Source organism: Podarcis pityusensis (genome assembly GCF_964106645.2).
Source record: "Podarcis pityusensis genome assembly, chromosome: 1".
Lineage (NCBI taxonomy): Eukaryota > Metazoa > Chordata > Lepidosauria > Squamata > Lacertidae > Podarcis > Podarcis pityusensis.
The window spans coordinates 128,348,972-128,371,807 of NC_138028.1; the positions used below are offsets into that span (position 1 = coordinate 128,348,972).

Below are 22,836 nucleotides of genomic sequence, written 5' to 3' on the forward strand. Positions count from 1 at the left end.
GAGGTTTGGGACACGCTGCGTACAACGCATCAGAGAGATGCTGGTTCTTCAGCGTTGCTGTATTTTGAGAAATTGACCAATCTGAGACTTGCGCCTGATGGAGATGTTCAAGCGCACCTGACAGAAATGAAGTTTCTGCGTCAACAGATGGTGGAACGCAATTTCCGTCTTCAGGAGGAAGTGTTTTGCTTCATGATGATAAACAGCCTTAGCCGCACCTACAAGGTTGTTGCCAGTCAGCTTGGTTCCCTACCGGCCGCGCAGCTGACCGCGGAGAGAGTTTGTGCTGTGGTCCTGAATGAACACGACAGACTTGCTGCACTGGAAGAAAAAGACAGGGGGAGGGAAGAACAGAGTTCTAGTTCCCCCACTGCTGATGCTACTGGAGAGCATGGTGTAGCATTGAGTACTGTCCGATGCTACAATTGTGGACAGACTGGGCATCTACAGCGAAACTGTAAGAAGCCGCGCCAGTCAAGAAGAGCAAAGAGCAGCTCTACGAAGCCTCAGGCGTCAGGCAAAAGCCGTACCAAGTGCCGGGTGAAACCTGCAAAGGCTATGATGGCGAAAGGAACCACGCCAGATGTTGGGAACTCGTTCATAATCGACACGGGCTGTACAAAACATTTGTGCCCGCACAGAGGACTGTTTTCGACGTTGATGAAGCAAAGCTTCACTGTGAAACAGGCCAACGGTCAGGAGTTGGAAGCAACCGGAATTGGGACTGTGTATCTTGAAAGTCTGAACTTGACTATAAGTGATGTTTACCTGGTTCCAGAACTGAGATTTAATCTGCTGAGCGTGTCGCAGATTGCAAAGAAAGGACTGAAACTGTCCTATGATGCTAAAAGCTGCAAGATCTACAAAGATGGAGAACTGTTTCTTACTGCCAAAGAGAAAGATGGACTGTATTTGTTGACTTTTGATCAAAGTGATTACATGAAATGTAATTCTTCTGTTTCTAACGAAATCTCTCTTGCAGGTGTGACCAGTGTGAGCACCAGGAAGCTCACCAAGAAGGTCGACAGAGCATTTCAGCGGGTGTATGCTGATGTGATTGGTCCTCTAGAACCATCTAGAGGCGGTGCACGATTTTACCTTGTGTGTGTGGATTGTTTCACTAATTATTCTTGGGTTTATTTGATGGAGAAACCGCAAGAAACTTTAGAAAAGTTTCAGGAGTTTTGTGACAAGGTTAAAATTATGCATGATGCTAACATTGATTGTCTTTTCACAGATGAGAAGCAAGTTTTTCTGTTACAGAAGTTTCAGAAGTTCCTGGATGGAAAAGGGATAGACCACAAAGTGGCTGTTTCGACCGAAGCGTGGAACAGGGGGGTCTGTGTGAGAGTGAACAAAGAATTGCAAAAGGGGATGAATGCGCAATTGCTGAGTTCACATTTGCCACATGAATATTGGGCCGAATCGCTAGCGTCCTATCTTCATGTGTGGTTGAGAAAGGTCTCAACAGAGTTGGGATGTTCTCCTTTTGAGAAGCTGTTCAATAGAAAACCTTCTGTTGCCTATTTTAAGGTTTTCGGGTCTCATGTGAGAACAGAAGCTCCAGGTGGAGTAAAGAATGCCAGAGGCATTTTTGTGGGTTATGAAAAAGGTCTCTACAGAGTAATTTTGTCTGAATCTGGTCAGGTGATTCTCACAAGGTTTCTAGAGAGTGCTCCTGAACAGGAGAGGTTGATTGTTCACGCATTTCCCACAGAGGATTCTGATGATGATGATGATGATGAGTTTGATCTTATTGAGTTCAGTAGTACTGATGATGACAGCGATAGCTCAGACAGCTCAGTTGTCACAGTCATTGAGAGGAAATCTCACATAATGACTAGACCCTCAGAAGAGGAGGATGAACCATTGATTAAGCTTAGTACTGGTTCTCCAGAGAGGCCAAAGGTTGAACCAGTGAGCAGAGAGGATCAGCACCTCATACGCAGGTCCGAGAGAGTTACAAAGAATGTACCACCAAAGAGGTACTCAAAAGAGTTTGCTAACTTAGCTGTTGCATGTGTTGCTATTGTTAACAACTCAAAGCAGGTTGAAGCAGTGTCTAAGTCAGAGACAAAGACACAACAGAGAGTAGCTAGCCAAGGTAATGCAGAAGCACTCATTCCTTGGATGCCAGACAACCAGAGAGGTACATTGGTTAAACCAGTGGCGGGTAGTTCCAAGGGTGGAACTGAAACAACAGGGGAATGTTATAAATATAACAACTGTTTGTTTTCTTCTCTGGATGACGCTTTGCTCGCAGCACACATTGATACTTTAGGGGGAGTATGTTACCATAAAGCACCAATGCTGCAGCAAGCAAAGGCTCTAGCAGCTCAGCCAGCTGCTTGTGGCTGGAAAGCCAGACAGGATGTTTGTGACTGTTGCCATGGGAACAAAGGGGCAGTCCATTCTGTACTGAGCACCGGATGTTAGCTCAGTGTGTGTGTGTGTCATATGACCCGTACTGGATGTACTTGGGAGGAGTTTCTTCTTGCTGTTGTTGAGTGCAGACATGATTCTCTGTACTGATGTAAGAGGCAGAAATAAATGATGTAAATAGTTTTCTGTCTGCTTCTTTCCCCTCCCTGGGGACACCAAAGGGGAGAGAGGAAGAACGGTGTGTTCCTCTCATACATCTGAGAAGAATCGCCGGACCTCGCCTGCTTATCAGCAGAGTGGAGACGCGGGGAGGTCGACAGGAATATCTGCCGGTGCCTACGCTGTGGCACATTCCTCTGACCCAGGCAGAATTCCAACAGTCCACCCCAAAACTTTTGCAGGCGCAAACGGTACTGAAAGAGGAATTGTGTGTAACCACCCAGATACCACTGGAAGCAGAAATCATCTGGAGGATGCCTGTAGGGGAATAGGCTATCTGGAGGAGCCTGCAGGGGAATGGTCTGCCTTTTCGTAGGTTAAACTAGACATTATGTTAAATATTTCCTTGCATCGAATGCATGCTTTAAAAAAATGCCAATAGAATGGCAAACGAAGTTGATGGACTATGCCGAAATGGCAAAATTAACTGGCAAGCTCAGGAATCAAGAAGACAAGGAATTAAAAAAAAAAAAGGGGAAATGTTTATATTGTATATACAAAATCGTTGTAAACAGGTCAAAACATTAGCAGGATTTTAGATACACTTGTAATGTAATAGAGCGTATAGATACCTTAGGAAGATGAAAAATTGGAGAAGTATGTGTATATGTATGTAATGACTAGATTAGAATGATGATATGGTTTTATTTGTAGATGTTTGCTTTTTTGTCGTTTTTTGTTTTGTTTTCCTTTCTTTTTTTTCTCCTTTTTTCTCCTTTTTTTTGTATGTTCTGTTTTTCTTACTTGTTTGTATAGTATTATTTTGGTTTCAATGTTTGTAATTTTTGTTATGATTTTGCATTGGGGAAAAAATAATTAAAAAAGAAAAAAAAAAAGAAAAATTGGAGAAGTACTGATATACAGCTGAAAACAGAATTAAAAGGACCCATGGAAGGGATGGGGAGGAAGTCAAGAGATTCAGAGTAATCTCGATATTTGGATTTTGCACTGTTTTATGTTGTATGTTTATATCATTGAAAATATAAAAAAAAGATTATATAAAAAAAAATTAAAATGCCAATAGTGGCTGTTGCGGACAGGGCTGATCATTTCCTCATCTATTGGCCCTGGCAAAAATGGCTCTTTTTGTTACTCCCCTTCTGTGTCCCGGGACAGGGGAGGTTATCCAAAACAAAATGCAGAATAGCAGCTGCAAAATAAATGGATCCATCTCGCACGTAGAAATAGCCATACCTCATTTTGTTTTCGTGTTCCTCTTGCATTTCATTCCTTTTGTCTTCCATCTCTTTCTCCAACTAGGAAAAGAAAGAGACAATAAGCTCTGTATAAAGGTGAACGAGGGGAGCTGCCTTTACAAGATACCTTCAGGTACTTTCACAGCATATAGTTTGTTTCTGTGATCAAGAGGCTCAACACAAACAGACACACACATCTTCCTGGTTCCTCCATGCCAATTAATCGTATTGTAGCCTTATTGGAGTTCACCGATTGGGTCTGCGTTGCTCCCGGACAGGAGGAAGGAAGTCAAATGACACCGAGGTTGATTCAGAGAAAGAGTTCTTTATTTCTGCTCTCCGGAGCAGCAGAAAGGCACTTGCGTGGTCAGTCCACAGCAAGTCCAAAGAAATGAGACATTTCATGCAGTATATATATCCTCCAGGCACCCTCTCCCTCCTTCTCCAGGAATCCAACCATGTCAGCCTATACACGCAGGTTGACATCACATATGTTCCTGCTTCGGTATTCTTAACCATAAAAGGGTATTCCTTCCTGTACTTCTGACCAGAGAAGGGTATTCCTGTTCCTACTCTTATCTTGGAGCAAGAGGTCACCAACTCCAAGAACACACTCTGGCGCTGTTCCCAGACTAAGTCTGTGCGTAAGGACGTAAGATAAGACCTAGACATGTCATCCCTACTCCACTGAAACAGCCAAGGTCATCCTTGCCGTCACGAACTGATAAAGGAGAGGGCTCTGAGCACTTGTTTATACAGCCGGCTTTTTGTTTATACATTGACTCGGAGCTCAAGTTAATGGATTTTGGCTACGGAAAAATAAGGATTTTGGTGCCCATTTCAAACTGCCTGCACAGTCAGTTTTGGGTTTGGGACACCCCTTCCTTCAGTATGGCAACGTCACCTTTGCTCCAGAAATGCCAAAATAAGAAATCTATTTCAACCAGCTTGAGTTACTGCTTTTCATAAGAAGTCTTGGCCAATGTGCTGCTTGCCAGATGTTTTGGACTGCAATTCCCATCACCCCTGATCACTGGCCATGCTAGCTGGGGATTATGGGAATTGTAGTCACATAGGCTACACCTGCCTGTATGATGACAGAATCTTTTATAGTCTGGCATGCAAAGCATTAAGTGTTATCCTAAGTTGCTGGGTATGGGTATAGAGCAGGGGTCAGCAAACTTTTTCAGCAGGGGGCCGGTCCACTGGCCCTCAGACCTTGTGGGGGGCCGGACTATATTTTGGGGAAAATAACTGAACAAACTCGTATGCCCCACAAATAACCCAGAGATGCATTTTAAATAAAAGGACACATTCTACTCATGTAAAAATATGCTGATTCCTGGACTGTCCACAAGCCAGATTTAGAAGGTGATCGGGCCAGATCCGGCCCCCGGGCCTTAGTTTGCCTACCCATGGTTTAGAGAGAGAAAAAACAGAGAGGCAAATGGGGAAAATTATGGGATAACTAGCTTCATATAACCAACATGTTTGGGTCCAATTAATGAATGAAAGGATTAATACCACAGCTGTTCTGCCAGCTTAGCTATGACACATCCCCTTGTTTTGGGATGAAATGGGCAATCCAGCCTAATGTTCACCCTCCAGTCTACCTGAAAAGCCTGGTGTGAAGAGGTTTGAGCTGGTTGATCCTGCAAAACTGCTTGGCTCTCACCAGCCACTCTTGTGTTCCTTTACCAAGAATCTAGGAACATTGACAACTTTGCAACTTAGCGACGTTTTACTTTTCTGCCTGATGTATGGAAAAGCACATGTACCAGACCTTTGAAGTGTTTGTAAGTAAACCAATATTTTAACTTACCAAACTTGTGGCCTTTTCCTATACTGAGGAAAGAGGGAAGTTTTGGAACGTACTTGAAAGGGCAAACTAAAATTTAAGTCTAATAACTATATTTCCATGCTTTACTTTGCTACGTATTTTGTGACTTTAAATCTCTGCTGGGGTTCTCTCACCAAATAGTACTTGCCCTAAACTTGGATCTTGGCGTCCAATGAATTCTACTTTCTACTTTCTTTCTTTTTTGCACTAACAAAAATTACATTGGTTTTATATACATTGATGCTTTAACACGGCAATTGCTATCCTTCAGGCTGAGGGCCATGTCGACCCATGGTCAAACCTGGAGAGATCATTCAAACCATTCTCCCATCTCATTACAGTATATAGACTCCAACTGAGGAGGGTCCTTCATGGATCTGATGAAAAGGAGACTACTCTCCAAAAACTTATGTCCTTAATGGAGGATTCCAGTACAGTGGTACCTCGGGTTAAGTACTTAATTTGTTCCGGAGGTCCGTTCTCCCCCCCCCCCAATTTTTTTTATTGGTTTTCACAATATTATAAACAAACAAACAAACAAACAAACAAACAAACACACAAGATCAACAAACATAAATCATAGCCTTATTGAAAATTACACTTATTAACTTTGTTAAGTGACTTCCTCGCTTCCCCTTGGTTGCATTTCATTGCATGTGCTTTTAACGGTTTTCCAAATCCCAATTCTTATGAAATTTAACTTAAACATTAACATCCTTAAATCTTCACTGTATGGAATTAAACATATTAATTCATCACTTAACATAAATAAAATCCTAAGCCAATTAAGTATCTGCAAGCTGTTTTCAGTTAATTTGACTTAACAAATTTAACTAGATAATCATTAAATTTATTCCACTCTTCCTGATACTCCTCCTCCTTCTGGTCACGGACTCTTCCGGAGGTCCGTTCTTAACCTGAAACTGTTCTTAATCTGAAGCACCACTTTAGCTAATGGGGCCTCCTGCTGCTGCCGCGCCGCCGGAGCACAATTTCTGTTCTCATCCTGAAGCAAAGTTCTTAACCCGAGGTAATATTTCTGGGTTAGCGGAGTCTGTAACCTGAAGCGTATGTAACCTGAAGCGTATGTAACCCGAGGTACCACTGTACAAGGCTACATTTGCTAAGTTTCCAACAGCAGCACCCCAAATGGAAGTGACTCACCTTTTTGTGGCTAGTTTGGTGGTCTCGGCGCAATTGCTCCATTATAGCTGTGAGCTCAGAAATCTGTTCCATCAAGTCACCTATAATGTCCTCCCTGCAAGACCAACACTGTATCTGTACAGTGAAATTTGCTGGTTGGCAAATCTCATCATGTCGGAAGGATCAAGAGTGGGAAAATCAAGAACTGCAACTAAAACAGTTTATAGGATTCCCTTATCTGTTTGGCAGTCGGGGTTGAGGAGATGGTGGGGTTGAAGGGGTTTGCTGTCTGCACCAAGTTAAAACAGAGAGGGAGAAGAAACTGGTGCCTCTACACCCTCTGTCTTATGTGGGGAGAGAAGGAAGTAAGTCTGGACGAAGTTTAAAGATAGGCTTTCCTTGCTCACAATAGAAGAGCCATTTCTCTCCCTCTTTTCTATATGACTGCAAATGCAATTTTGCGGTTTCTATGAGTCTAATCTCTTCTCTTTGTCTGGAAGAGATCAGCGCTGGCGGGACCCTATGTCAGCGCAGCACAGTATACGCCAGGTGATGGAAGGCAGAGGAGCTTTGTTCCGTTCAGATTTTAAATCAAAGCTAAGCTTCATCCGGGACATGGGTGGTGCTGTGGGTTAAACCACAGTCTAGGACTTGCCGATCAGAAGGTCAGCGGTTCGAATCCCCGCGACGGGGTGAGCTCCCGTTGCTCGGTCCCTGCTCCTGCCAACCTAGCAGTTCAAAAGCACACCAAAAGTGCAAGTAGATAAATAGGTAAATGGCGGGAAGGTAAATGGCGTTTCCGTGCACTGCTCTGGTTCTCCAGAAGCGGCTTAGTCATGCTGGCCACATGACCCGGAAGCTGTACGCCGGCTCCCTCGGCCAATAAAGCGAGATGAGCGCCGCAACCCCAGAGTCAGCTACGACTGGACCTAATGGTCAGGGGTTCCTTTATCTTTACCTTTTAAGCTTCATCCTTTCCTAACTGCAACGACGCTACAGAAGTTCAGAGCATCAAACCAAAGCATGTCAATGGGCAGCAGTCTCAGGATTATTCTCCAGCAAACAGGCTCTTGCCTTGGGCAAGGCTTGCGTGGGTTTCAAGGTGGAAGGAGCAAGCGGGCAAACAAAATGTTCAGCAAACGCACTCCTCTCCCGCTGCTCCAGCAGATCCACACCACATATATTTGAAGCACACCCAACACACTTTTGAAGTCCAAGATTCCCCCGCAAAAGAATTATGGGAACTGTAGTTTGTTACGGGTGTTGGGTATGGCAGCCCTCTGAGGGGAAAACCACGGTTCCCATAATTATTTGTCACCTGCTTCAAATGTGCATTGGATGTGCTTTAAATGTATGGGATAGGTATTTGGAATGTTCACATTGAAGCAGGTATCACTGGCTTATATGACACAGGGCTGTGAGAAATTTAAAGGTATTGGTTGCACTCAGCTGGCAGCAATTTATAAATATTTTTATTAATATTTATCTGTAACTATTACTTATAAAACAAACATGTACGCGCGCGCACATACATTGTTAACAATGAGCCTAAAAGCCATGAAACAGAGCAGGCAGAGCAAACCTCAAATGTATAATAATAATAATAATAATAATAATAATAATAATTTATTATTTATACCCCGCCCATCTGGCTGGGTTTCCCCAGCCACTCTGGGCGGCTTCCAAAAAAAATATTGAAATACTGTAATAGATCAAACATTAAAAGCTTCCCTAAATAGGGCTGCCTTCAGATGTCTTCTAAAAGTCTGGTAGTTGTTCTCTCTGACATCTGGTGGGAGGGCATTCCACAGGGAGGGCGCCACTACCGAGAAGGCCCACTGCCTGGTTCCCTGTAACTTGGCTTCTCGCAGTGAGGGAACCGCCAGAAGGCCCTCGGAGCTGGACCTCAGTGTCCGGGTAGAATGATGGGGGTGGAGACGCTCCTTCAGATATACTGGACCGAGGCCGTTTAGGGCTTTAAAGGTCAGCACCAACACTTTGAATTGTGCTCGGAAACCTACTGGGAGCCAATGTAGGTCTTTCAAGACCTACATGTATAGAACACTGGCACAACGACTATTCACAACATTAGTAACTGGCGATGCAATGGTCCTATAATTGCTTGGCTAAAAACAACCTTCTTGGGAGAGAATCCCAGTCTAGACTAAGTGCCAAGCAAACCGAACTGCATTCAATAAAGCACTAAGGTCCACGCAATGATTTCTCCTTCCGCAAGGGGAAGCTCTCTGCCTCCCCTTGCACTGCATGCTCCCTAAATCTGATTTGGGGTTCCCCCCAATGCTCCAGGGCAGATTTGGGGGTGAGGGAAAATTCCAGCACAATACCATATTTTTCGCTCTATAAGACGCACCGGACCACAAGACACACCTAGTTTTTGGAGGAGGAAAACAAGAAAAAATATATTCTGAATCTCAGAAGCCAGAACAGCAAGAGGGATCGCTGCGCAGTGAAAGCAGCAATCGCTCTTGCTGTTCTGGCTTCTGGGATAGCTGTGCAGCCTGCATTCGCTCCATAAGACGCACACACATTTCCCCTTACTTTTTAGGAGGGGAAAAGTGAGTCCTATAGAGGAAAAAATACGGTAATTTAGTTGAAATCAAACTAGGGGACTGCAATGTTCAGCGTTCTTCTTTTCATAGCTATAGGTGGGCAGTCAGTGATGAAACCCTGCAATTCCCTGCCAGTAGGGAGAAATCTAAGGCTGACTGTCAGACAGGTAAGCACGGTTTCTTCCCAGTATGCGTCAAATACTCCACATAGAGGAGCAAAAGTGAAAACACTGAACACCCCCGAAGAAAGTCCACTACAGACAATTAGTACTCCAGAGCAGGGGTGTGTGTTTGTGTGTGAAAGAGAGAGATAAACGAGCGTAAAGCTAAACCAATAGTGTCAAATTGAACAGGGCCTCAGGCCTTCCTCCTGACAATAATTCTTGTTGCCAGGGTAACAATGTGCAGTGACTTACTGAGCCACAATACATCTTGCAAGTTCCTGTCAAAGCAATATCCTGGAAGAAGGGGTGGCACTGAAGTGGGGGAAGGAAACCGGAAGGAGGGTATCTTAAGCAACAATTGTTACTGTATTGCACAAAAAGGGAGCTGAGGTGAGGGGGTTGTGTGAGGGGCGGGTAGATTGATACTTACGTTTCAAGCTTAGGTGGAGAACTATAAAGAGGGTTAAAAGGGAGAGAGAGAGAGAGAGAGAGAGAGAGAGAGAGAGAGAGAGAGAGATGCTGTTAAGGCACCACTACTGTCAGCTAAACACATTCTCATTTCAAAATAGATGTATCAAAGGACTGATCTACACAGTACTGTGTGCGCATATGCGAGTTACAAACTGAATTCTGCTTCTTCCAATGCCTTTGCAAGTCACCTGTCTGGATGCAAATGACGTACACAGAAATTATATTCACTGCAGCCCGGTGACGAACATAGCAAAGAGCCACGCAGGACACAATGCATCATGACATGTGTCTTCAGGTGGCTAAACTGAGGACCTTCAACAGACTTTCTGGACACAGGTACAAAGACAACGTGTGTGTGTTTGTGTGAAGGCACAACTCTCACCAACAAGGATGGATGGAAAATTTGGTTTGGTCCACATTTTAATGCATATCTACTTAATTCACACTTCCTAAAACGATACGCAAACTGAAACGCAACCAAAAAGGTGCCATACGTTAGGGGAAAGTGCATATAAATGCGTATGTCAGTGGAAATAAAGATACAGCGATGCATTATATGAGGGGGAAACGCATGAAGAAAACGAGTAACCGAGAGAAACCATTATCAACAAATTTGTTGACATTTGTAGTGGGCTCAAAAGGCATTAGCCGGTGGAACTGTATCACCACATGATGCCTCCACACGTAAAGGAGTGAGAATAAATTTGCCTGCATTTGGCAAGCATTTAACTCCCTTGCTGGGTTGCAGGAAATGCAACACGTCTACAGATACCCTGCATGACCAATGTGAAAATTGCCTTACATAAATGTTGTTACTGATTCTTCACACACTTGTGGAGTAGAGGAGGGTGGTCCATTATGGGGTGTGGGCACTGCCCCACCAACCTCAGTCTGCTTTTCAGCCAGCTGGTAATCCCCCCCCCTTCTGACAAGCAGTCTAGCCCTGGCTGCCAGCTTCCTTTGTCTTGCCCTCCATTTAGCCCTTGAACTCAGCAGGGAGAAAGCAGAGCAAGCTGGAATTAATTGACTCCACCTGTCATTGACCTCCAGCCAACACTGCTGCATCATATATCCTCAAGTCAGGAAGAATGTAGTTACTTGTGTAAGATTACCTGAGCACAGGGGGCTTGGGATGTTCCTCATCAGGCTTTTTCTTCTCAAAGAATTCCTCGCCCAGCGTGACACTGATATGATCCTTACTGTGAGACACAGTAAAGCCAGGAGTGATCTCATCTTCAATCTCCTTTGATATCTGGGGTTAAAACAAAAGGGACTGCACTCTGTGGAATCCTAGCATTTAAAATCCAGTCTAATAAAGTGCCCCTCAAACTGACAGATGCATTTATTTTTAAGTAAAGCATCATATTCTCAAGGGCGTTGCGTTTGTGCTACACAAAGGAGGGACACAGAACAAGGAGCTGGGTGCATTTTGTTGGAGCAAAACTTTTCAGTTAAGCAGTTCTCAGCCTCAGGATGCTTCCGTAACTTCAAGGCTGGACTCCTTTCCTCTAGAAATCCATCCAAATACATTTTAGAGAGTTGCAAAATTTCTTTTTTACTGGAAGAAAGCCCACTGAAAATCCCATCAGTGGGCACTGACAACAGTGAGTGAACTTCACTGTGGATTTTGGATCTAAAATACCTTCCTCAACTATAAACAGAATGGACCCTGAGTAGACATTAATATAAGTTGTATATAATATACCGTATTTTTCGCTCTATAAGACGCACCAGACCACAAGATGCACCTAGAGTTTGGAGGAGGAAAACAAGAAAAAAAATATTCTGAATCTCAGAAGCCAGAACAGCAAGAGGGATCGCTATGCAGTGAAAGCAGCAATCCCTCTTGCTGTTCTGGCTTCTGGGATAGCTGTGCAGCCTGCATTCGCTCCATAAGATGCACACACATTTCCCCTTACTTTTTAGGAGGGAAAAAGTGAGTCTTATAGAGGAAAAAATACGGTAACTGAAAAGTATAGAAACAGAGTTTGGGGTCTTTGAACTATGAAGACTCCTCCAAAATCAAAACTTATTTTTCTTACTTAACAAGGTTGTTGCAAAGAGGAAGGAAAGAAGATAGCAAATTTAAAAAGAGAAGAAATGCTTTGTTCTACTCACATCTCGAGGCTCCCTGCTTCTTAGTGGTTGTGCGTTAGGTCTGCAAAATTTCAGCCTGAAACAAGACAATGACATGACTTGTAAAAATACCCCTTTCCCTATCCCATTCAAAACAGGATCCATGAGTTTCTCTTATACACAAGTGGAAAGAACGTTTATTTCTGAAAGTTCTATCTTCTCACATAAGAGAATAATTATTTTTTATAGAATGCATATAAAGCTACACTTTGATAACTGGATTTCTGTCCACAGCAGCAGGGAAGGCATGTTGCTTCTCAAGCTTTTAAAAACTTGAGTACTGAGTTGTCTGAAGAATTTTCCTTGTAGCAATTCGGTTGACTGATCCATCATCCTCTTTCAAATAAATAGCTGCCAGTTTGTACAATGATTCCACTCGACATTTGCTTATAATTGCTTTGCATTTTGGCGAAGAGCTATAGCACTGCTTGTCGGTTTCAATCCATCGCTGTTACCTGTTCTTCAGCTAAGCAGGATTAGTGTTTATACATAGGATTCCTTCTGCTTCTGATTCTCTCATGGCAGCAAGCACGTGCAACAGGAGACTACTGGAATAGTTTGGTTTGTAATAAAAAAGGTAAAGGGATCCCTGACCATTAGGTCCAGTCGTGACTGACTCTGGGGTTGCGGCACTCATCTCGCTTTACTGGTCGAGGGAGCCGGCGTACAGCTTCCAGGTCATGTGGCCAGCATGACTGAGCCGCTTCTGGCGAAGCAGAGCAGCGCACAGAAATGCTGTTTACTTTCCCGCCGGAGTGGTACCTATTTATCTACTTGCACTTTGACATGTTTTCGAACTGCTAGGTTGGCAGGAGCAGGGACCGAGCAACGGGAGCTCACCCCGTCGCGGGGATTCGAACTGCCGACCTTCTGATCGGCAAGCCCTAGGCTCTGTGGTTTAACCCACAGCGCCACCCGCGTCCCTTGGTTTGTAATACTGTACTGTAAAATACAATGGAAGCAATCCAGAGATACCTGGAAGCTTGACCACAACATCCACTCATTTGAAGCATTTCACAACTGTCGCTTTGGGGGGAAATGCGGTTTCGTTTTTTGTGTTGCCTTGCCGTATGAGTACTGTGAGTTTGTGCACATGTGAAGGTTTTAGCGTTCCTATCCAAACCACTATGGAGCACCCCATCTGGGCAGAAAAGGCAGGATATAAATGATATTAAAATATAGAAATAAATCTTATTATGGAGGCATCTCCATAACATGAGAGCATGGGAAGAGCACTGCTGGGCCAGTTCAGCACCTTGTTTTTGCAGTGGCAAACTAGATGCACCTGGGACTAATGGAGCAAGAACGGGGTGGGGAGCCCTGGTGTCCAGGGGGAGAGAAGAAGAGGGGAAGGCCCTTCTGGACTCCCTTCCCTGCAAAATTCCATGATGGGGAGAAGCTGAAGGCGCCTGAGCATCGTTCCGGTGACATTTAAAGAGACAGCATGATAGTGACATTACTGGCATCTTCCTGGCTTCTGCCAGCCACACACGAGTGAGCATAAGAACACGTTCCTAAGGCAGTAAGAAGGAAGAGAGACAAGATGTTTACGCCTACCCTTCTCTCTCCTTAGAGCAGCCTTCTAGGCTTCCAGCAAGCTAGGTCACAGCATCATCATTCCTATTAGCAAATTAGGAGAAGCAGGTGGAGTAACAAAGAACAAATGACAAATATTTACGTGCCGACTGATTTTTTAAAAACATTTCTTAAGTGCCTTTCTGTAGGATACGCAAGACGGTGGACAGAAAAAACCAAACAAACATGTACCGTATTTTCTGCTCTGTAGGACACACCAGACGATAAGATGCACCTAGTTTTGGGGGGAGGAAAACAAGAAAAAAACTATTCTGAATCCCAGAAGCCAGAACAGCAAGAGGGATCTGGCTTCAGGGATAGCCTCTTGCTGCTCTGGCTTCTGGAATAGCTGCTGAAGCCTCTCCCGGGCAGCAGGATGAAGGCTCCCCCTGCCCGGAAGAGGCTGCTGCCCTCTGTCCCTTCCCCCACCTCCCGCAAGAGCCACGCACTCTTTAAAGGGAGCGTGGCTCTTGGGGGCTTTTCTGGGAGGTGGGGGAAGGGACAGAGCCCCGTGCTGCACAGCGCTCCCTCTCCCTGTTCTGGCTTAGCCGCGCAGCCTGCATTTGCTCCATAAGACGCACACACATTTTTCCTTACTTTTTAGGAGGGGAAATGTGTGTCTTATAGAGCAAAAAATACGGTAAATCATTGCAAAATCTGAAAGGTATGGAACACCACAAGGGTTTTAGCTCAATGGCAGACCCTAGTTTTAGGCTGCAGGAAGTCCTAGTTTCCATTTCCAGCATCTTGTGGAATGGATGGGGGAGACTCCTGCCTGAAATCTTGGGAGAGTCGCTGGCAGTCAGCATTTGTGGCGGATTCTTTCTGCTTCAGTTTGTTCTGCCATGCTTCACCAATGCTGTCCAGAGGACTATAGTGCAACAAATGCACAACTAAGTAAACCAGAACATTTGTGGCATGAAGAGTTACCGGATTTCAGCACAAAGTTATGGGAAATGCATTGACGAGATATGAAACAGTGTGGCGGCCTTAGAGCTTTTGCAGGTACCGACCATACCGTGTATGACCAGCCCCGACAGCATAATGAGCACAGATCATGAATGCGGAATAAAAAGGATGTCCATTTTGGATGGGACAGAGACTCTGAGTTTGCTATTAAGCCGAGCGATGCTATTGCTTCTCCACCAACGTTGAAACACTTCCCCACTTACTTGGGCTTCTGAGACAGCGTGCCTGCCTTAGCTCTGTCCAGTCTTTTGTATCCTGTCTTCCAAGGATCCCAGCAGGGGCAGTACAAGGTCTGGGATTGGGGCTGGGACATGTCTGCTGTTCTTGGGGCTTCTGCAATCAAAACCCTGTAGATGGGGAGGCAAAACAGAACATCAGAGACACAGACTGCTTTATGTGCGCTTGCAAGGGAAGGAAGGTGCTCCTCTAAGCCGGTAGAATGTGCTTTAGAATGTGCAGACTTGGAAACAACGTATGGGAGACAGCTAAAAGAAAGCAGTCTTTTTAGTATAAAAGGCCCGTGAATGTATAATTACTATAATTTAAATGAGTAATGAGGAACTTGTGGTTCTCTATATGTTGCTGGCTACAGCTCTCATTGTGCACAAACATTGGTCATGTTGGCCGGGGCTGATGGGAGTTGGGTGTTCTGATTTACATAGAAGCATAACATGCTACACCATGGTGGGCAAGACTATGGGGACCAGGTGACCTGTGTGCCTACTGGCTGGGAAGTGTTGATGGGTATCCTCCAAGTCTCCTGCTCTCACTTCTTATGGTTCTCCATCTTTCAACTGGACTTGGGACCCTTCAGATAGAGCAGCATCCTCTCTCAAGTAAGGCACAGAGGGTTTCTCCAGCCACTCTGGGCAGCTTCCAACAAAATATTAAAAATACAATAAAACGTCAGACATTAAAAACTTCTCTAAACAGGGCTGCCTTCAGATGTCTTCTAAAAGTCAGATAGTTGCTTATTTTCTTGACATCTGATGGGAGGGCGTTCCACAGGGCGGGTGCCACTACCAAGAAGACCCTCTCCCTGGTTCCCTGCAACTTGGCTTCTCGCAGTGAGGGAACCGCCAGAAGGCCTTCGGAGCTGGACCTCAGCGTCCGGGCTGAATGATTGGGGTGGAGACACTCCTTCAGGTATACTGGGTTAAGGCTGTTTAGGGCTTTAAAGGTCAGCACCAACACTTTGAATTGTGCTTGGAAACGTACGGGGAGCCAATGTAGGTCTTTCAAGAACGATGTTATGTGGTCTCAGCGGCCACTCCCAGTTACCAGTCTAGCTGCCACATGTAGTTTCTGGGTCACCTTCAAAGGTAGCCCCACATAGAGCGCATTGCAGTAGTCCAAGCGGGAGATAACCAGAGCATGCACCACTCTAGCCAGACAGTCCGCGGGCAAGTAGGGTCTCAGCCTGCGTACCAGATAGAGCTGATAGACAGCTGCCCTGGGCACAGAATTGACCTGTGCCTCCATGGACAGCTGTGAGTCCAAAATGACTCCCAGGCTACACACCTGGTCCTTCAGGGGCACAGTTACCCCATTCAGAACCAGGGAGTCCTCTACACCCGCCTGCCCCATCTCCCAAAAACAGTACTTCTGCCTTGTCAGGATTCAGCTTCAATCTGTTAGCCACCATCCATCCTCCAACAGCCTCCAGACACTCACACAGGACCTTCACCGCCTTCACTGGTTCCAATTTAAAAGACAGGTAGAGTTAGGCATCATCCGCATACTGATGTCCAAACCCCAGGATTATCTCTCCCAGCAGCTTCTTATAGATATTAAAAAGCATGGGGGAGAGGACGGAACCCTGAGACACCCCACAAGTGAGAGCCCAGGGGTCTGAACACTCAACCCCCAACACCACTTTCTGGGCACGGCCCAGGAAGAAGGAGCGGAACCACTGTATAACAGTGCCCCCAGCTCCCAGCCCCACTAGACAGTCCAGAAGGATGTTGTGGTCGATGGTATCAAAGGCCGCTGAGAGATCTAGCAGAACTTCCACCTTTGTCCCTAGCCTGCCGGAGATCATCGACCAGCGCAACCAAGGCAGTTTCAGTCCCATGATGAGACCTGAATCTGATTGGAAGGGATCCAAATGGTCCACATTCAGCAACCACAAGCTCAATCACCTTGCCCAAGAATGGAAGATTTGAGACACACCTAATCACTGCAGCCAATACACTAATGCGTCACAACATAGTTTGGAAAACTCTGCCATAACGGAACCACCACAGTAAAATACATTATGCAATTTCAAACAAAACAGATTTAAAAAATAAATAGCAGAATATCAAAACGCACTGAAGTCTTTGAAATACTTAAAATGCACACATACCTAAAGAAGCTTGGGAAAGGAAAAAAAATCCATTTTCTATTTTAGGTTTATATGTAATTTTATAACTATGGTAAACAACTGTACACATTGTTCTCTAAAATATAATTATTTGGTGCTGAAAGGATCCCGATTTTTGTCATGTTAAAGATGTGGGAACATAAGGCAAATGATTTGAATAAGCAGTGCACTTTGTCAGAGCAAGAGATTCAGGATTGTGGGGACACTTGCTTTCATGGGAGAGATCATTTGTCCAAATGTCCTGGGCCAGCTCTATTAAAAGGGGACAACTTAAAAGCAACCAAGAGAAACCACAGCTATAACATCTCACTACTTTGCAGTCTCCATCCTGTGAATTTAAACCCGAAGCTGGGGGATTAAGGCAGGCCGTATGTCTTACTGCTTGCACTTTTTCCTTCCTCTTCTTTTCTCTCTGGGTGATTTAAGTTTTCTTTCTCACCACGGCAACAAGCTTACTCTTGGGTTTCCTTGCATTCCACTCTTAAAGGCATAGTACACAGACAAGCTTGGCCCCGCAATATAGTTGGGAATATAGATTGTGCTTAAACCTATCTGTTCCAAAAACAAGGAGGCATTCAGCTTACTCTCAGATTCTGAATTACAAAACCATTAGAAGGTAAAAGCAAGGGAATAGTACATTAAAGGTGAGCATAAAGATCACTCAATAGTCGAGCCTTTGCGATATCTAAAGGAACATGTCCTTCCTTGGCCCATTTTTAGGTGATTCACTATTTTATTTATTAAATTTATATCCCACCCTTCCTCCCCAATTTATTACACACATCACAACTTACTTGTACATTCATTCACACACAACACCACGTCCAAGCTTCATACACCTTCTGCTTCACAAAGAGGACATCTGCATATGAAATTACCACATTAGAATTTGCATTTTACTGTACCAATAGCACTCAGGCTCATCCCTGAAACAGGTTTCACTACGTTATTGGTAGAAGCAAATAACAATGAGCTGTACATGTGTATGCAGAACTCAGATCTTCCTTTCTTTCAGGGCAGTGAATAAAAGCAAGTAACTATTCCACTAATATTAACTGAGCTACTTTGTCAAGTTCTATGAAATATGTTGTGTTCGCATCTTGATAGTCTTTATTATTTTATTTTCAATTGGCCAAGGACAATTAAGTTAACACCATTTAATCAATCTTGCTTTATGGCAATGCAGAAGCTAGGAGGACAACAACATGAAATGACACATTAGCAATGTTTGGAAGAAATCACTGTACAACCAAAACTGTGCAAAAGGCTTTTTATGCATTTATTTATAACACTTGGTTTCCACTTCAAAATAAAGTCATGTGCAAAAACAATCTGCCACTGATTATAAGAAAAGTTGCAAAACCTGCTGAGTCAAAGCTTCACTCTTTTCTATACGGCTTATATAAGTTTTCCCCCTTCAGCTGAGGTACATTTTACCTTTTTGGCTGCAAAAACAACAACAAATCTGTATAACCATTAGGATATGCATTTGGTTGTTTTTAAAAAATCAGCTTTCTGGTTCAAGAAGCACAGAGACTGAAACATACCATTTATTTATCAAATGTGCGTTGAGTTCTTAGTACGTAATGAAAATCTTTTCAATATTGATTTATATTACGTGTGTCTTTTGTGCTCAGTTGGCACCCCCAAGTATAGTACCCATTTTCAAGTATATACGTTATTAAAAAGATGGATAGCTGCATTGTCTCCTTGTTCGCATGATAATTATTTCCTTTCAGACATCCTAAAGGTAAAGGGACCCCTGACCATCAGGTCCAGTCATGGCCGACTCTGAGGTTGCGGCACTCATCTCACTTTATTGGCCAAGGGAGCCGGTGTACAGCTTCTGGGTCATGCAGCCAGCATGACTAAGCCGCTTCTGGCGAACCAGAGCAGCACACGGAAATGCCGTTTACCTTTCCGCCAGAGCAGTACCTATTTATCTACTTGCACTTTGACATGCTTTCGAACTGCTAGGTTGGCAGGAGCAGGGACCGAGCAACGGGAGCTCACCCCGTCACAGGGATTCGAACCGCCGACCTTCTGCTCAGCAAGTCCTAGGCTCTGTGGTTTAACCCACAGCGCCACCCGCGTCCCACTTCAGATATCCTACAGGCCTGCTATTATGGATGGCTGAACCACTGCTGTCAGAAAAAGCCACCTTATACTGTAAGAATCTGGGATGTCACAGAGGGTCGCTTGTGTTTTTTGAATCTATACTACCATCTCTTGAATTGGTTCTATGGTACTCTATGCTCCAAGGCTCATGCCTGAGAGGGGTTTTGGCACAAAGGTAATGTTTCACTGAGAGAATGGACTTGAGGCACACTGTACAAAATGCACTTGAACAACTGTGGATACAAATAGGTTTTCTTCTTTGCTACCACTGGCTTCACTCTGATGGGACGACAACCACAGTATTAAGCAGGGGTCCCTATCAGGGGCTAGACCAGGCTTTCTACTTTGCTGAACTGATGTTTCTTTCTAACCTTCTTGGAAAGGGGAGGGGGGGAAGCTCTCTTTGAACAGATGAACATGCATTTACTGAATATACAAAATTAAATTTTACATGAATATGGTCTGCTTCATCCACTGATAACAGGGTGCATACAGTATAACTTAAAAACAGATGCAGTTACACGAAAGCCCGTTAGAATTCCACTCATCCTAGATTATTATTATTTTAATCAAACGATCGCAGAAAGAATTTACAGATTACATAAATCAGACATACCTTAACTTGCTAGCAGAAAGGTTGTGCTTGTTTCCCTCCAAGTATTGCTGGTTTTCCTGGAGAAATGCTACCATTCCATTACCTAATCTTTCTCTACTGCTGCAGAAACACAACAGGATGTGTTGGACTCCGAGTTTAAGAAATTAAACAAAATTCCCTTTTTATTTTTCTTGCCAAGGAATGCAAGGTTTCATACACCAAGAAGGAAATGCACTCCGAGCGCTTTCAGATTTTCAGAACGTGCTTGTCATTTAAAATGTAGTCAACCCGTATACAGTTAATAGTAATTTATAAATAAACATTTACTATTTACAGGATTTCATTGAGTTTCCACAACCTATGGAGCTATTATATATGCTCATAGGTGATACTGAGGGAGATCAGTTGACAAAAGCACTTGGGTGTAAATGTTTGTGGAAACCTTTGCTTTACAGAAACCGCCAGAAATCCCCACCTAAGGGATTGGTTAAGAGGAGAAAAATCATGTTGCAAATCACACATGGATATAAAAGACCTGATGGCTTTGTTTGCAGTTAATTTGTTTAGAATTTGTGGTTATAACTTGAAGTAACCGGAGGTCTTGTCAGGTCACCCAGCCACCGTTTGTGCTCTATTTTACCACGGAGCTCACTGCAAGTGTGATTTGGAATATCCTCACGCCTTTTAGATGTGCACAGAGGTCATCTTCAGCCATCACACAGAAAGTGTGAAAATAGGGAGGTACCCAAGTTAGGCGTGCTTCCTCTTCCCTTCTCCTGCCTCTGCCTCACATCCAAACTATCCCGAGACCAAATTTCTATCTGCTCATTCTGGCAAAACAAAAAAAGAAAAGAAAGCTTTCCATCACAGAATAATTCATTCAGAACATTATCTTATCAACGGGAAAAGGTTTCTCTTCCTCTCCTTTTAGCAATGCCAAGGCTTTTGTCTACTGCAGCATGAAGAGAAACCACTGCTATCTTGGTTCCACATTAACACGGAAAGTTATGCATGTTGCTTTGTGCATTTGATTTTCTCCTCTATGAAAGCCGTGCAGGCGAAGTCTACTAAGAATCAGAGGAAAACTGATTTAGCTATAAAAGTGATCTTCCCAGACTGTGGCTTGGAGCCACGGACATTTCAGACTGAGTGTCATATATCTATGGAAAAGACCATTCCAGTATTCAGCATGCCCCAAACATAGATGGAGAACGTCAAACACATTGCTCTGTTTCTGCTAAATATATGCTCCCAATTTAAGTAAATAATGTACCCTAAAATAAAGGACCTCAATTTTACTTCCTTGGAAATATTTGCCTGAGAGGGGTTTTCTTTTTTCAACTTGTGCAACAGGACATGTTGTCATAATTATGCCCTGCTAAATATGAATTACCTATCACAAGTATTTTCTCTGCTAAGCTTGCGGTGCTTCATTTTTAAGAGAGCATATATATATATATATATATATATATATATTCCATTGGTATTTGTATTTTAAATTCACAAATGAAGCTATGCTCTCTCCTAAAAACATTTCAGACCAGTATTTAACAGATATTTTGCTCCTCTGCAGGGAAGGCTGGAATGGTGCAGCGGTACTGCCCTCCAGACTCTGGCACTGCTGCCACGTACCTGGATGGAGCAGGGCACCATTGAAGTCAGGGCTGTGCAGGTGCACTGGCGGACCCAATCCAGCGTTCTCACCAGTGTCACTGTGCAGCATTGACCTCCCTGCCCTGTCCAGGTCAGCAGCAGCAACAGCAGTACTGGGAGAGTGGCTGCGACACTGCCCCTTCTGCCCCTTTCCTTAAAATTACATTTCAGTGCCAGCATCTCTCAGACAGCACCTGACAAAATACACAGAAGATACAAGACTTGCGTAGATATTTACTGTTCCATACAAAGCTTGAAAATGCAATGAATTTGTTTGAGCTGCCCTCCTATTGATCATGATGGACGATTAGAAATTTCAGTGCTCTCAAAACTGAACTTTGGTTTCCTTCCTTTTCCTCCTCTCTCTTGAAATGTATGACTTCTTTTCCATACTCCATGCAAAGTCCTCCCTCCCCTACTTTAGCCACATACCAGCCTCCTACAACAACCCTCTTTTTAAACCTCCTCTTAACCTACATCCCCAAGTCCATGGATTTTGTATTATTTCCTCTGCTAAAGGTCAACCATGGTGAACTGCTCAGTTCTCCTCTAGAATTCCCATTTTTGCAGAGGATGTGCTCACCGGACCTCCAAGTGCCCCGATCAAGACGGGAAGGCTGTGGTTTCTCCTCAGCCCACCCATCAGATTGCTGCCTGCACTTACATACGCAGCAGAGTCATGCTGGTGGAGACCACTCTTGGCCCCCTGAACCTTCCCACTGTCCCCTGCCTCCGGCTGTTTGACAGCTCTGACAATGCCCAGCTTCTTCAGTCTCTCCACCAGGTTCATCTTCAGTTGTCCTGCGTCGGGAGGATTAGAGGTTTTCTGTCCGTACATCTCCTGCAGTAACGTTTCGGCGGGCCGAGAGGCCAAAAAGTTTTCGGACGCATTTACTCGGGACTCAAACGGCAAAGGGGAAGGACAAGGGGAATGCAGAGGAGAATTGGGTGGCGTTGAGGGAACGGCAAGTATCTTGAGGGAATGAAACAGCGGCGCTTTCTCCAAGACTGGACTGTTGTAGACCTTGGCTGAGATGCCTTGCTCTTGCAGAAGCTTAGCTAAGCTTGTACTGAAAGTGATGGTCGAGTCTCTTGTGCTTGTCAGAAATTCTCCAATACTAAGCCTGTAGGACACGGATGGGGAGCTTGTGACTGTACTGCTTGCACTGCTGCTACTTCCAGAGCACAAGGGAGCATATGAAGCACTAGAAAACGAAGCAAGAGAAAATTACATTCGCTATACCAAGGGCAAAAGAAAAGCAGAACGCTTTCAGAAATCAAGGGAAGGACTTTTATGTGCCGTAACAAGGCTCCAAAGTCCTCGTCACCTTTCCTTTACCAGCAACATCCCACAAATCATCTCTCCTTTTTCCTTTCCTGTTCCTATCCCTTTTCAAAAGTTTCAAAACATGAAAATGTAACTGTAATTAGCTAAATGCA

The 22,836-nt window shown here is 44.2% G+C and overlaps 2 protein-coding genes across 9 annotated transcripts in view; both read right to left on the minus strand.

The window, feature by feature from the left end:
• FLACC1 (flagellum associated containing coiled-coil domains 1) overlaps positions 1-17,508 on the minus strand; it is a 40,653-nt gene extending 23,145 nt beyond the window's left edge. The window contains exons 1-8 of one of the 6 annotated variants that reach the window (XM_081018213.1): positions 17,410-17,444; positions 15,436-15,538; positions 14,869-15,012; positions 12,104-12,158; positions 11,098-11,237; positions 9,945-9,965; positions 6,802-6,895; positions 3,796-3,857 (exon numbers count right to left, since the gene is read on the minus strand). In XM_081018213.1, coding sequence (XP_080874339.1) covers positions 3,796-3,857; positions 6,802-6,895; positions 9,945-9,965; positions 11,098-11,237; positions 12,104-12,158; positions 14,869-15,012; positions 15,436-15,452 — 533 coding nt within the window. In that variant the 5' untranslated portion in view covers positions 15,453-15,538; positions 17,410-17,444. Of the gene's footprint in view, positions 1-3,795; positions 3,858-6,801; positions 6,896-9,944; positions 9,966-11,097; positions 11,238-12,103; positions 12,159-14,868; positions 15,013-15,377; positions 15,539-17,240; positions 17,260-17,340; positions 17,360-17,409 lie in introns of those variants that run through there. The other 5 variants (XM_081018214.1, XM_081018218.1, XM_081018217.1 and 2 more) reach the window with 5 other exon arrangements.
• A 778-nt stretch (positions 17,509-18,286) lies between these two features.
• TRAK2 (trafficking kinesin protein 2) overlaps positions 18,287-22,836 on the minus strand; it is a 44,581-nt gene continuing 40,031 nt past the window's right edge. For all 3 annotated transcript variants that reach the window (XM_081016426.1, XM_081016424.1, XM_081016425.1), the window contains one exon: positions 18,287-22,601. In XM_081016426.1, the coding sequence (XP_080872552.1) occupies positions 21,935-22,601 (667 nt within the window). In that variant the 3' untranslated portion in view covers positions 18,287-21,934. The remainder of the gene's footprint in view (positions 22,602-22,836) is intronic.